At 27.2% G+C, this 12,999-nt stretch overlaps 1 protein-coding gene across 2 annotated transcripts in view; it reads right to left on the reverse strand.

Annotated features, from left to right (window-relative positions):
* LOC117167352 overlaps positions 1-8,935 on the reverse strand; it is an 18,672-nt gene extending 9,737 nt beyond the window's left edge. Inside the window, exons 1-4 of one of the 2 annotated variants that reach the window (XM_033352221.1) lie at positions 8,853-8,935; positions 8,663-8,767; positions 5,980-6,066; positions 4,654-4,818 (exon numbers count right to left, since the gene is read on the reverse strand). In XM_033352221.1, coding sequence (XP_033208112.1) covers positions 4,654-4,777 — 124 coding nt within the window. In that variant the 5' untranslated portion in view covers positions 4,778-4,818; positions 5,980-6,066; positions 8,663-8,767; positions 8,853-8,935. Of the gene's footprint in view, positions 1-4,653; positions 4,819-5,979; positions 6,091-8,662; positions 8,768-8,852 lie in introns of both variants that reach the window. The other variant, XM_033352220.1, reaches the window with a different exon arrangement.
* Positions 8,936-12,999: the final 4,064 nt, after the last annotated feature.

Genomic DNA, 12,999 nt, shown 5'->3' on the forward strand with positions numbered 1-12,999 from the left:
AAATATTATTTTCGATGAAAAAGTTTTAAAGCTTAGGGAAAGATTTATTTTGATAGTGTTTTTTTTTTTAATTGGATTTTATCTTACTATCACTTTTCTCATGTTTGAAAAATATTTGAACTTTAATAAAGGATGGCTTATTTCTCAGAGATATAAGTCATATAGTCTTTTTAAAGTAATTTTTTAAACAAATAACTTTATTTGAAGATTGTTCGCTTGTTTTTTAAATTGCAAACAGTACATCTGTAGGGAAAGTTTTCTTTTAAAAAAATCTATAATTTATTACAATCGAACCATTTTTTTCAAACTGGTAATAAGTGACAGTAAAAAATGCAAATACAAAAACTATTGTTAAAATAATTGGTTTTTGTAAGTTCTAATCTTTTTTCGAAATAGATCATGTTTTTGATTTTGTGGAAAATTACGAATAATATATTTTCAATTCTTATAATCATAGAAAAATTTATTTTCCAGAAACGTGATTTTTTTCACAATAACTACCTTCAGCTATTTTATATTAAGTAAGTTCAGAACTCTTATATTTTCAAAACAGCTTTTAAGTTTAAAAATAGTAGTTGAACTAATTTGAAAATGTCCGTATAAGAAAATAATTACAAGTCATTCAAAAAATGTTTCTTCGAATCAAAGAAATATTTTCTTTATGTAAATCCGTGTGATTTTGAAAATATAATAAATAAAACTTTAAAGCCGCAGCCCCGAAAGAATTCGATCATTTTTAAATGTGGGAAAAGAATAATTACATTTAGGATAAAATCTGTTGCAGCTCCACTTAGTTTTATTTTACTTTATTCTTCTTCTTTTAGGGAATAGTTTTTCTCCATAGAAAATTGCTATCTTTTTGCGAAACATACCATTTTTGCTATATTTTATTTTTCATTAGGGACTGCGAGGCATGAATATTATTTTGGAATCATAAAACTTGCAAAAAAGTTCCAATAATCTAGCAGCCCAGGCGCAAAAATTATAGATAGTTTATATATATATAGCGTGAAGGTTTATATGTAATATTCATTTGTTTTATACACAAAATGTATAAAACAAATGAATATTTATATAATAGATCATACTATGTATAAACTATACATAATATTTCCACCTGACAGTTTCAATCCTGCTTTGGATTAATAATCAGATTTCAAAACATTCAAAATGCAAACAAAAAAAATCACTGAAGAATGTGGTTCAAACTAAATATAACCCAAGCGGAAATATTATATATAGTTTATATATAGTGTGAAGTATTATATGTAATATTCAGTTGAGTTATAAATTTTTTGTTCAAAAGAAATGAATATTATATATAAAACTTCACACTATATATAAACTACATATAATTTTTCCGCTTGGGCCCTTGTAAATAAGAATGTACAGGATATAAAAAATTGTGCAGAAATTTCAATGCTATAGACATGTCGAAAACACTTTAAAACGTGCCAAAGGTAAAAGGTTATTATATATTTAATATTCGACCCTAAAATTAAATTAAAATTTTTATTATTTGATTAAAAGCTAGGATTCTGTTGAAGAATTCCCAAGCGGAAATATTATGTATAGTTCATACATAGTGTGAAGTATTATATATTATATTCATTTATTTTATACATTTTTTGTGTAAAGCAAATGAATTTTATATATAAAACTTCACATAATATGTAAACTATATATAATTTTTTCGCCTAGGTTATTAGGTAATACAAATCTGATTATTATAATTATGTAATAAGACTGGCATCAGCAGGAGGGATTACGAATACATATTGTTTCGAATGGCGTTGAATGCATATTGCACAACGACATCTGTCTTATTGTAGGTAATATTTCATCAGCCTGACTATAAGTGCACCAATTAAAAATTATGAATTTATTTATTCGGATTAATACCTGCACTTTGACCTTAATTCTTGTAAATCAATTATAGATTAAACTGTCTTTATTTTTGTTCCTGTCACTATGATCAGTGATTCAACCTAAGATCATTTTTTTTAGTCGAGTTATTCTCAATTTGGATCTTGGATGTTATTGGGGCAACCACTCTGTGATCAATCAAAATGTTATGTACTCACCCATTTATAATGGTAGCAAAAAATCGAAACTCAGAGCCAGGGTTGAATGAACTCAGGCAACAATTTTAAGATACATTAATAAACAAAAACTTATCTTATTTAGGTACATTACTTTAGTTACTTTAAGGTAAGAAACGTAATATTATATCATTTCTAAATTTCGTTATACGTACTGAGGGGTCGTTCAAAAACTAAATCACACTGCAAGAGGGGCGAACAGGTTTTGTGACGATTTGTGACGTAAGGCGAGCAGTAAACGCAGAATGTGATGTCACATATTTAAAACATAAATGGAAATAGCCATTTTTTCAATGTATGAAAATATGAAAATGAGTGATTTAATTTTGCAAGTAGAGTCTAAATACATATCTCTTTTATCTTTTTTTAAAAGAATTCCTCTTTTTCCCCTGTTCTTAAGAAATTTTTCTCAGTTTTTTGATTTAATGCGAACTAAATTGATAGAGGCCAACAATAACACACTAATATTCAACGTTGTGAGTTAATTTTTTTTAATTAAAAATTTAACTACTTTTTTTTCTAAATTCGTCTTTTTTTCTGGTTCGGAATCCATTTTTAACTTTTTCAACTCACAATATAATTTAATTTAATTAATTATTTTTTAACTGAAAAATTAACTGTTCTATTATTGGTTTAAAATCTATCGATTTTCACTGAAGATTCAAGAATTTGGTTGCAAATTTATATGATATATTGTAAATACGTTCTTTTTTTGATAGACAATTATTTTTCTTCATTAAAAATGTAACTTTTTTGTTGAACATTCTTATTTTCAAATTAAAAAATCGTCCTTTTGGCTAAAAAATTGAACTGTTTTGTCGAGAATTCGTCTTATTCTGTAGAAAATTACGTTCTTTTTTTGATAGAAAATCATTTTTCTTTTTTAAAAGTGTAACTTTTTTGTTCAACATTCTTATTTTCAAATTAAAAAATCGTCCTTTTGGCTAAAAAATTCAACTGTTTTGTCGAGAATTCGTCTTATTCTGTAGAAAATTCTCTTACTTTCATAAAATCAACTATTTGGTTGAAAATTAACTTTTTGGTTGAAAATTTGTATTTTTGGCTGGAAATTCAACTATTTTCTGTCGAATTCGTCCTTTTGGTTTGAAACTTCAACAACGTTGTTGCAATTTTTTCTCTCTTCTCTGAAAAGTCTTACCCTGTTGAAAATTTAACTTTTTTGTTAAAAAATTAAAATTTTTGTTCGAAAATTTAACTGCTTTGTTAAAGTTTGTCTTTTGTTTTTTAAATTTATTTTTTTTTTGTAGAAATATGACATTTTTTTGTTAAAAATGCAACTGTTTTGTTAAAAGTTAATCTGTTTAGGCGAAAATTCGTCATTTTTAGTTGAAATCAACTGTTTTTTTATTATAAAATAAAACCTTTGATAATTAAATATCAACTTTTTTATTGCAAATTCAACTATTTATTTTAAATTGCTTATTAACAAATTCGTCTTTTTGGATTGAAAAGTGAATTGCCTTCGAAAAAATGTATCGTTCTGGCTTGAAAATTTCACTATTTAGTTCAAAATTAAAGGTCCTTTTTTAAGTTGAATTTTTTTTAAGAATTCGACCAATTGATTAAAAATTCATCTTTGTAGATAAAAAAATCAATCATTTGATTAAAAATCCAACTATTTTTTAAAAATTCGTTTTGCTCAGTTTCAAAATACATATCTTTTGGTAGAAAAGTTCTTGGTTGGAAATTCAACTATCTTCTAAGTAAATTGACTATTTGTCTTCAAAATTCAACTTTTGGTTAAAGGTTTGTCTCTTTTAAAATTTTACTATTTGTTTGTGAATGCAACTATTTGGTCTCAAATGAATTTTTTTCTTTGTTGAAAATTCAACTGCTTGGTTGAAATTGGAACTATATTGTTGAAAATTCAATTATACTTTGACGTGAAATTTCAAAATTTTCACCCTGTTTACCCTATTTTAATATCATTTTTGGCTGTAAAGTCAGTTTAAGCTTTTGTGGGATCATCTATGTCGAAGAAGGGTAGAAGTAAAAAGTGTTAAAAATAGCGTGACGTAGTTGTTGAATGGCCCATTAGCCGGTTTAAAATATTTTATAAATGCAAAAATATTACTATAAAAACATTTATATACAATTTTTATTCAGGATACAGCATATATTTATAGCTCAGTATAGCCGTCTAATATTTTAATTATTCACAAACCTTCTCTATTAAATGATTATTTATTGTAATTTATCAAATACATACTTTTGCAATCTAGAAAGATTAAAAAAAGCGAATAAAAAAATAATACGAAAGTGCTTGCGAAAGCGTTAATGTGAGATCAAATTGATAATAAATAATACATTGATATTGAATTTTTGAAAGCATAATTTACACTCTGAGTGGTTTCGTATTTTCTTAAAATTTTAAGCACGATTTAATACCATGCATTATATTTTATTTTAAGGAGGCAATTTGCGAGTATCCTTGTCCCCTGAAAAAATTGGATTTCTTGATTCTTAATTAGAAAAGTAATTATGCAAGTTTCTCTACAAAATCTCAAAGAGATTTTCAAATCTTTCTTACCTAGAAAAGTTGCTGAAGGTGAACTGTACGCTATGTATTCTTTGTTTGAGCACCATCCAGGAAATTCATTTTGTTGAATTGGATGGGCGGAATCATAGTCGTCCTCTCGTTTCCAAGGCAGCATCGTTTCCGTTGCTGTTGGTGTAGTCACTCGATAAATATCACCTTAAATAAAAAAAAAAAATTATTAGAAAAAAAAATTAGTTAAAGGCAATCAGGATTTTTAGTATACTAATACGTTAATTAAGTCGTTCCAACATCCCCCCATACTTTCCGTGCTCTTCTCCCACTAGATTTTCCTACTTCCTCTTTCCTTTATCCCCGGCTTGCCCCTTCGCTCTCCTCCACAACTTTCCCTTCTCCTAACTCGTTTCACTCACTTAGTTCATTTATAATCATTTTTTCTACTTTTTCTCAATTAAACTCACTTTTCCTACTTTCTCCGAATTTCTCCTATTCTAATTTCCCATCATTTTCTCTCGCTGCCTCTACATTCAATTTCACATAATTTCCATCTCCTTATTTTTTCTCGTTCCTCTCACTTTTCCTACTCACTATTCACCCCCTCCTCCCATTCCCCTCTCCGCAATCCACCTTATTTTTCTTCGATTCTCCTACTTTCCTCTACTCATTTTCTCTCTTTTCATCTACTACCCCTCTCTTTGTTCCCCTCATTTTTTCACTTCCTCTACTACCCCTCATCTCAATTACACTCACTTCTTCTACTTCTCCCCAAGTTGCTCTACTTTCCCTACTTTCATTTTCCCTCATTTACTCTCATTTCTTCTCACTTTAGTTCTTTTTTCCCTAATTTCACTCTCTTTATTCCCTCTAATTTCCCCTCACTTCCCCTAAGTACCTCTACTCCCTCTTCGTTCCCCTTTATTTCCCTCTCTTTATTCTACCTCATTTCCCCTCAATTCTCCTACTTCATCTCAGCTTATTTTCCCTCACCTACCTACTACCCCTCTCCTCTTTTCCCCTCACTTTCTCTACTTCACCTTCCCTAATTTTCTCTAAATTCTTTAACTTTCCCTCCTATAATTTCCCTTCACTACCCCTTCTTAGAAGAAAGCACGGCGAACGGATGAACGAACACCCGACCGAAATTATAAGGATTTCTGGCGCCTCGGGGCTACGAAACCCTGAAAAGTAATGATTATGATCTTAGTTAGAATAATTAAATTCCTTGCAATTCAAAATGAGAGAAAATCTCTAGATTTTATTTAAAAAAATATAAAGTAATATTAATACTATAGAGCTTGGTTAGATTTTTTCTAAAAATAAATTAGTTTTATTATAAATATCAGAAAGAAAAAGTCTTACTATCTACTCTTCCAAAAGTCTGGCTGTCTTCTGTTCTTGAATCAGTTTTGGTATCGTCATCGATATCAGGTCCAGAAGATGGACCATCTGCTCCGGGAGTTATTGATGAATCTTTTAATATCAAGAGATTAAGTTCTTTTAGGAGATTACAAGTTTAAAAAAAAAATGTTATATTTTTTCCTTTCCTCTCATTGTTAATTATATTTAATTATATTGTCATTTTTTTAAATTATACAATAATGTAATTTCAGGTCAGATGGAACAAAATTTTCAAAATACAAAATGCTAAATCGGATATGATTTCGAGGTCCCCCATTTGAATTTTGTTTATATTATTGATTTTTTGTTGTTTTCATTTTCTTAATGATTCAAAATTCATGTATTATTTTGTATTTGTGTATATACAAAATTATCCTCCTGACATTACCAACATTGTGTGTCGTTTAAAGGAAATTTAAAAATTCATTTTCAGGCAAAATAATTAATTTATATTACTTTTATCACATTTTTCTATAGGAATTTGACATATGGTGTGCCAATCACAACATACAATGAGTAGATTAAAAAAGTTTATCAATGTTTACCGAAGATTTTTAAACATAAATCTGGCTTGGGTCGTAGTTTAGAACGCACTTGATATTTTTTTATGCTAGAAAGAAAAAAAGAGCTAACTTGCATATTCTGACTTCGGATGCGGATTCAGCGACCTGAAATACGTCGGAATTAACTAGTCTGGTCTGTTGAAACTCCTACTTTCTTGTGGGTTTTATTATTAAAAGTGATGGCAACAAAAAAGAGAATAATTTAATTTTTGTGCACATTTAATAAAGGAATGTTCAAGGCTTCGAGAACATACAAACAACAACAAATAAAAAAGACAAGACTCTCATAGAAGATAAATCATATACAATTTTTCTTTTTTTAATTGGTTGACTATAAAGGTACAAGTTAGGCTTGTGTACGTGTTCAGATTCAAAAATATATTTTTTCAATCACCCTTGTGAATATTCAGTTCTGAAATTTTTTTCAAATATTTATCAGCTTCTTTTTGTTTAATTATTCGATTTCGAACGCTTAGTATTTTGAATTATTTAATTCTGAATTTAAACTGAAAAGCCTTTGGTTTTTAAATTGCTTTTTATTTATTCAAAAAAACGATAATGCTGCACTTATTCTGGGTCGGTCTTAAATTAAAATCGCTAATTTTAAAGACTTTCTTATCGTAGTTGTTCAATTTGGAACGTGTACTTTTTAATGAATATTTTTTTACGGAAATTTAAGAATTTTAAGGGTAAAATGAGTTTTTCCCCCAAATTTACATTAAAAGCTGAACCGTTTTTTTGTTTTTGAGTTATGAGTGGTTTGCTTATTTCACTTTATCCAGTTTTAGGAATTTTTCTACATCCACAAAAAAATTTTGAAAATAATAAAAAGAGGTAAAGTTATTATGATTTTTTTAAAATAAGGAAACGAATATTTCTCCAAAATTCCATATTTTCCTGAAAGTTTTGTTAGCAATAGGTACTTACATTGTTTGCTCACTATTAATTTAATTATTTTTTTCTTTTCAATTTTCATTTGTCAAGTTTTTTGTTTCACTCTTTAAAAACAGATGAGAAAAACGAAGAAAAAATAAAAATGGTCCAGCTCTTGCGATTTTTTGAAAATCTAAGTCACGAGATTTTCTTTAATCTGTTATCTTTTTTGCTGAAATTTCTAGGAGTGATAGGTAAAGCATATTCTTTAAATAACTTTGGACGCATTATACCTTTATGTTCAATAAAATAACATTTTTATTTTCGGAAGAAAAAAATATTAGTACCTATCATTTCTAAAAATAGCAGAAAAAATATAGAGTTGTTATGAACAATTTTTTTCTGATTTAAAAAAAGGAAAATAACTTTGCCATTTTATATTATTTAAAAAATATTGTTGTGAGTTTTGAAAAAGTATTAAAAAAGTCGATAAACTGAATCAAGAAAAACCTTCATATTTTAAAAATGGCAAAAATAGCATTGTTTTTTATGTAAGCTTGGCAAAAATTTCTTTCCGTTAAAATTGGTAAAAAATCGTAAAAATGTAAAAATGTCTCTCAATTAATGAAAAAAAACGTGTTTCCTTATCATCCACCTATAAAAACAAATTTCATTGGAAAGCCAATCTTGAACATGTCAATCGCCATTCTCCATGATTTGAAATGAATTCGGTTAAAAAATGTTAATACTATTGATAAAATGAATTTTTAAATATATCGTACTGAACGTCCATATTTGGAACTATTCAATTTTTTAATTGTTAATTTTAAAGACTTGAAATTCTTTTACGTCTTTTATTTTTTATTTTTACGTTTTGAGCGTTTCTAATTAAAAAGTTTCTAATTTTTAAAACGTTTCCCTAACATCAAGAACAAAGTTCCTCTCTAAAATTAACAATTCCCATTGATATTAATCTATCGTATTATATATTAGAATGATAAGTTATTTGAATAATTGTTTAACTTGACCGTAACTAATAAATGTTTGTTCGTTTGTGTCAAAGTAGCATTACATTCTATTATTTAAATAAAACACTTTATTCCCCCAATTAAAAATATATGATATGCTTATTCCCATTTTCTCATTTAACCATTTTTTCAACTTCCTATTAATAGGTTTTGATTTCCCTCAAAAGATGAAGTTCATACCGGAAGTCCGAGCAGTGAATGTTATCCCTGATTCCCAGTCGTCCCTATTCGAAGGCTTAGAAGCATCCCCATTTTCGGACTCGTACAGAACATCGTTTATGTAATCTTTAAGAAAAATGTCCACAACAAATTAGATTATGTTTCATTGTTCTTCTCAAATAAGATTTTTTTCCTTGCTGGTCCTACAAACCTTGAGAGAAGAGTTTCGTCGAACCGTTTTGTTGAAACTCGGGGAAGCTCACATGATTCTGTTTGCCATCCTAAAAAATAAATATTTCTTTTGAAACACGAAGTTACCTAGAATTAATTATGCTTTTCTAAATTTTCTTTTATGTAGAAAAAATTGTTTAGAGGGCTTTTGTAGGTTTGAAAATTAAATTTTGTAATTTTTGAAAAATTCTAATTAAAGGCTAAAAGATTCTTTTACCCTGGAAAGTATTTCTTATTTATTAGGAAGTAAGACCTATATTTTATAAAACAAACAGAAAATTTTTGAAAGATAAAATGTTCAATAAAAATTACTATTAATGGTCTGAAAATAAGGCCCCCAAAAAATGTTCTTCCCTGAAATAATATGCACAGAATTTATTCTATAATATAAAAAGAATATTCTTTATATGGTAACTAAGGTTTTAATATTTATACCCGGTGATTGAAATAAATTATGAATTTTGAAAATACACCAAAATTAACATTTTGTTGTAGTTGAAAAATCTTAGCATTTTTATAATAACTGTCTTGAAAAGGATATAAGCTTTTATCACGTATTTGGTCATTTTAAAAATTAAAATATTACTTTAGTGATCTTTGAATTTTCTTTAATCCAATTGAATTCTTTTGAATTTACTCTGGATTTTCTAAAATACCCTTATAATTCAATGAATTTAATGATTCCTTTTTGGATTTTCATTTTTTATTCATCCTAAGGACTTTTAAGTTCACCTTGAATTCTTTTGACTTTAATTCAGATTTCTATTTATATCAATTATATCGAATGATTTTAAATTCCCTTCCATTTTACTAAAATCAATTAAATATTTGGGATTTTATGCACTTAATTTGAAATTCACCCTGAATGCTTATTAATTTATCCGAAATTTCTTGAATTTCTTTTAAACTCTTTGAAAATGACTTGAATTCTTATAAATTCACTCGATTATACTCAATTCTATGGATTCTTGTCTGTTCTTTTTCGTTTCTTTTACTTCTCCCTAAAGACATTTAAACTCACCTTGTATTCATAGAAATTTCATTAAATTCATTTAAATTCTGTGGAATATTTTTTAATTTACTGCAAACCCAATGAATTCAATACATTTTGTTATTACTTTTTAATTGTTTCCAATTAATTTTAATTTTTTCCTAATTCACCTTGGATTTTTATGAATTTCATAGAATTCTTCTCATTTCTTTTATATTTCTCTAAATCCACTTAAATTTGATTAAATTAACTGTCCTTTTTCTGAGTTTTCTTTAATTCAAGGAAATTTTGTTACATTTTATTAAAATCTCCTAAATTCCCTTGGATTTTTCTAAATTTACTCCCATTTTACTTAAATCAATGATATTTTTTCTATTTTTCCCAATATTGTGGAGTTCTTTTAAATTTTATCTAAATTCTTTTAAATTCACCTGATATTCTTATAGATTTCATTAAATTATTTTGAACTTCAAATAATTTTTGAAAAAAACAACTATTTTTATGATATTAACGCACATAGTCACATGAAATTTTATACGAGTTTTATACGAATCTTAGAACTATAAAATTTTGTATTTTTGTTACGTTTCTAAAATTTAAGATTTTTTTCTTTCATAATAATTTTTCTTTCATAATAATTACAGAGAATATTCTCTTTATATTGTAAAAGATATCTTGTGTATAATACTCCAAGAAAAAATGTTTAGGGGCCATTTCGGTCCATTAATTGTGAAGAAAGTAAACAATTAGTATTCCAAGCCCAATAATATCTTCAAACATTTTTTTGCTGTTTTTCTTTATATAAAATTTAGGTCTTATTTTCTACAAATAATAAGAAATACTTCCGCTAGAACGTATTTATTATTTATTGCGCTAAAAATACTTTTTAGCGGAACTTCTGAACAATTTTTGTTAATGAAATGAAAATTAATGGCAGAATTTTTCCACACAAAGGAAGACATTTGGGAGGTGGCGTTGTAAAATTTAGAAGTACCAAATTTTATTGGGCACCCGATTATCTATGTTGCAATTAAACAAAAACTGTCAAAGAATTTGCATGATTCTTTAATATTAATCTAGAACATACATTATTAATATATATTATACATCGTGTTATCCAATTATGCTTTTGAGGGTATTCAATTTAAGAAGTTTTTAATCAAAAGAAAAATCAAAAAGATATGACTGTTCTTCGTCTTTTCCACTTAAACATCAATCTGATACTTGCTTTATTTTTATTTAATTGCTAGCCCCGATGTGAAGTAAAATTCTTTCTCGAGAAATTTTAACGAGAGCTTGTTATCGTTTCGGAAGTTTAACGAAGTAGATTTTCGCGGTGTATTTCTACTAAAACCATTCTAAATTAGTTTTTCATTTTCAATATTTTTAATTACTCTCTTTATACGTATAACTTTCATTTATGAACTTAATGACGAATGAGTTTTTTGTATAAAATATTAAAGGTAGTTATTTATACGATATTAACTTAGTCGGATACTTTAAATTAAGTTATAGTTACACCTTCGATAGAGTTTAGTTTAAAATAATTGAAAAGAGGTATTTAGATTCTCTAAATCTACTGTCAGGTGAGGGTAAGAACTGCTTAAAAAATTCAAATCTTTTAAGAGCTGTAGTGGGTTACTTTTAACAGTAGTTAATTTTAATTTACGGCGATATGCAAATAACTTTGTTCTAGGAACTTTAACGAGAATTGATAAATGTGAGTGATAAGAAAGACGAGAGTTTAGGAAATGTATGTTAAGATTGTTTCTTTAAAACATTAAAAGCAACTCAATAATGAATTTTATAAAAAAAATTTTGAACAGAAACAGTTAAATGAATAGTCGGGTCCTACCGCAGCGTACATTACCTTTCTTAATAATGTACTATAAATTGCACAATAAATTTATAAATCTGTTGTGATTTACTCTATGTTTTTCGACGATAATAAAAATGAATGAATGCTATTGCCATGTATTTTAAGTCGTAAATTGATTTATTTTTTACGGCGAAATAAGATAGTATTGATTTTTATATACTTTGTTTGAAACTGAAAAGCAAATGGCCTCGAAGTTTCCAGATATATTAAAACAAAAATTTACCAAGTTATTATAAGATTTATAATAAATACATATGCTGAAAAGGAAGTCTGACGTTAAGAATACATTTTCCGACTTTAAATATTGAAATTTCGAAAAAAAATTATCAGTACTAGTGCTGTGAAGATTCAATTTATTCGATTTCAGACCGTTCGCCGACCTGGTGACTAAATGTCCTGGCGTCTGAACGTCCCTCGCCTAAAATCTAAGCGCCTAAACTACACAGAGCCTAAATGTTTGTCGGCTAAACGTCTCGGCGCCTAAATTTCACACGTCCAAACGGCTGCGCAAATGGGGCTTCAAGTGGCTTTTTTAGTTTGTTCTTTTGAATTTTCAAGAATTTTTGAAATCATAATTTCTAAATGAGGAATTTTAATTCTAAAAAATTATTTCAAAAAGACAATATTAAAAAACTGTAAATGGTTCTTTAATAATGAAGTAAGTAATATTCTCTTATCAACCTTTTTGACCAAATGTTTAACAAATGACAAAAGTATTCTATTCATAACCCCTTGGACATATTAAATGAAGTTATATGCATTAATTTATTAATAAAAATTGAGAATTTTCTGTTTCTAAACATCATTGTTAAAAAAGAAAATTTAAATTTTAAAAGATATTTAGAAGCTTTAAAACGTTTTTAAAGTAATAAAAAATTTCAAAAAGGTTAAAACAAAATGTAGAATTTTGAAAATTTTGAAAATGTTAAAGATTTTAAGATAATACACATACATTTTTAAGATTCCTGTGAATATTTGAAGTGATTTTGTAAAACATTACAAAAATGCCCAAAAGTGTCAAAAATGAATCCGGAAGATTTTAAAGCAATTTGAAAAATAATTCCAGTGTGTTTAAATTGAACTTTAGAAGATTTCCAAACATTTATCAAATTATTCCTAAAATTTCTCTTATAGTTATACGAGATTTTTATTTAGTACGAGGGTAGTTCAATAAGTCCTTAGAATGACCAACAGATGGCGCGCGATTCGCTCCAAATCATCTGTTTTCAGTCAGCACCACTCCCGACTAGATATATG

This window comes from Belonocnema kinseyi, chromosome 2 (genome assembly GCF_010883055.1).
Source record: "Belonocnema kinseyi isolate 2016_QV_RU_SX_M_011 chromosome 2, B_treatae_v1, whole genome shotgun sequence".
Taxonomy (NCBI): Eukaryota; Metazoa; Arthropoda; class Insecta; order Hymenoptera; family Cynipidae; genus Belonocnema; species Belonocnema kinseyi.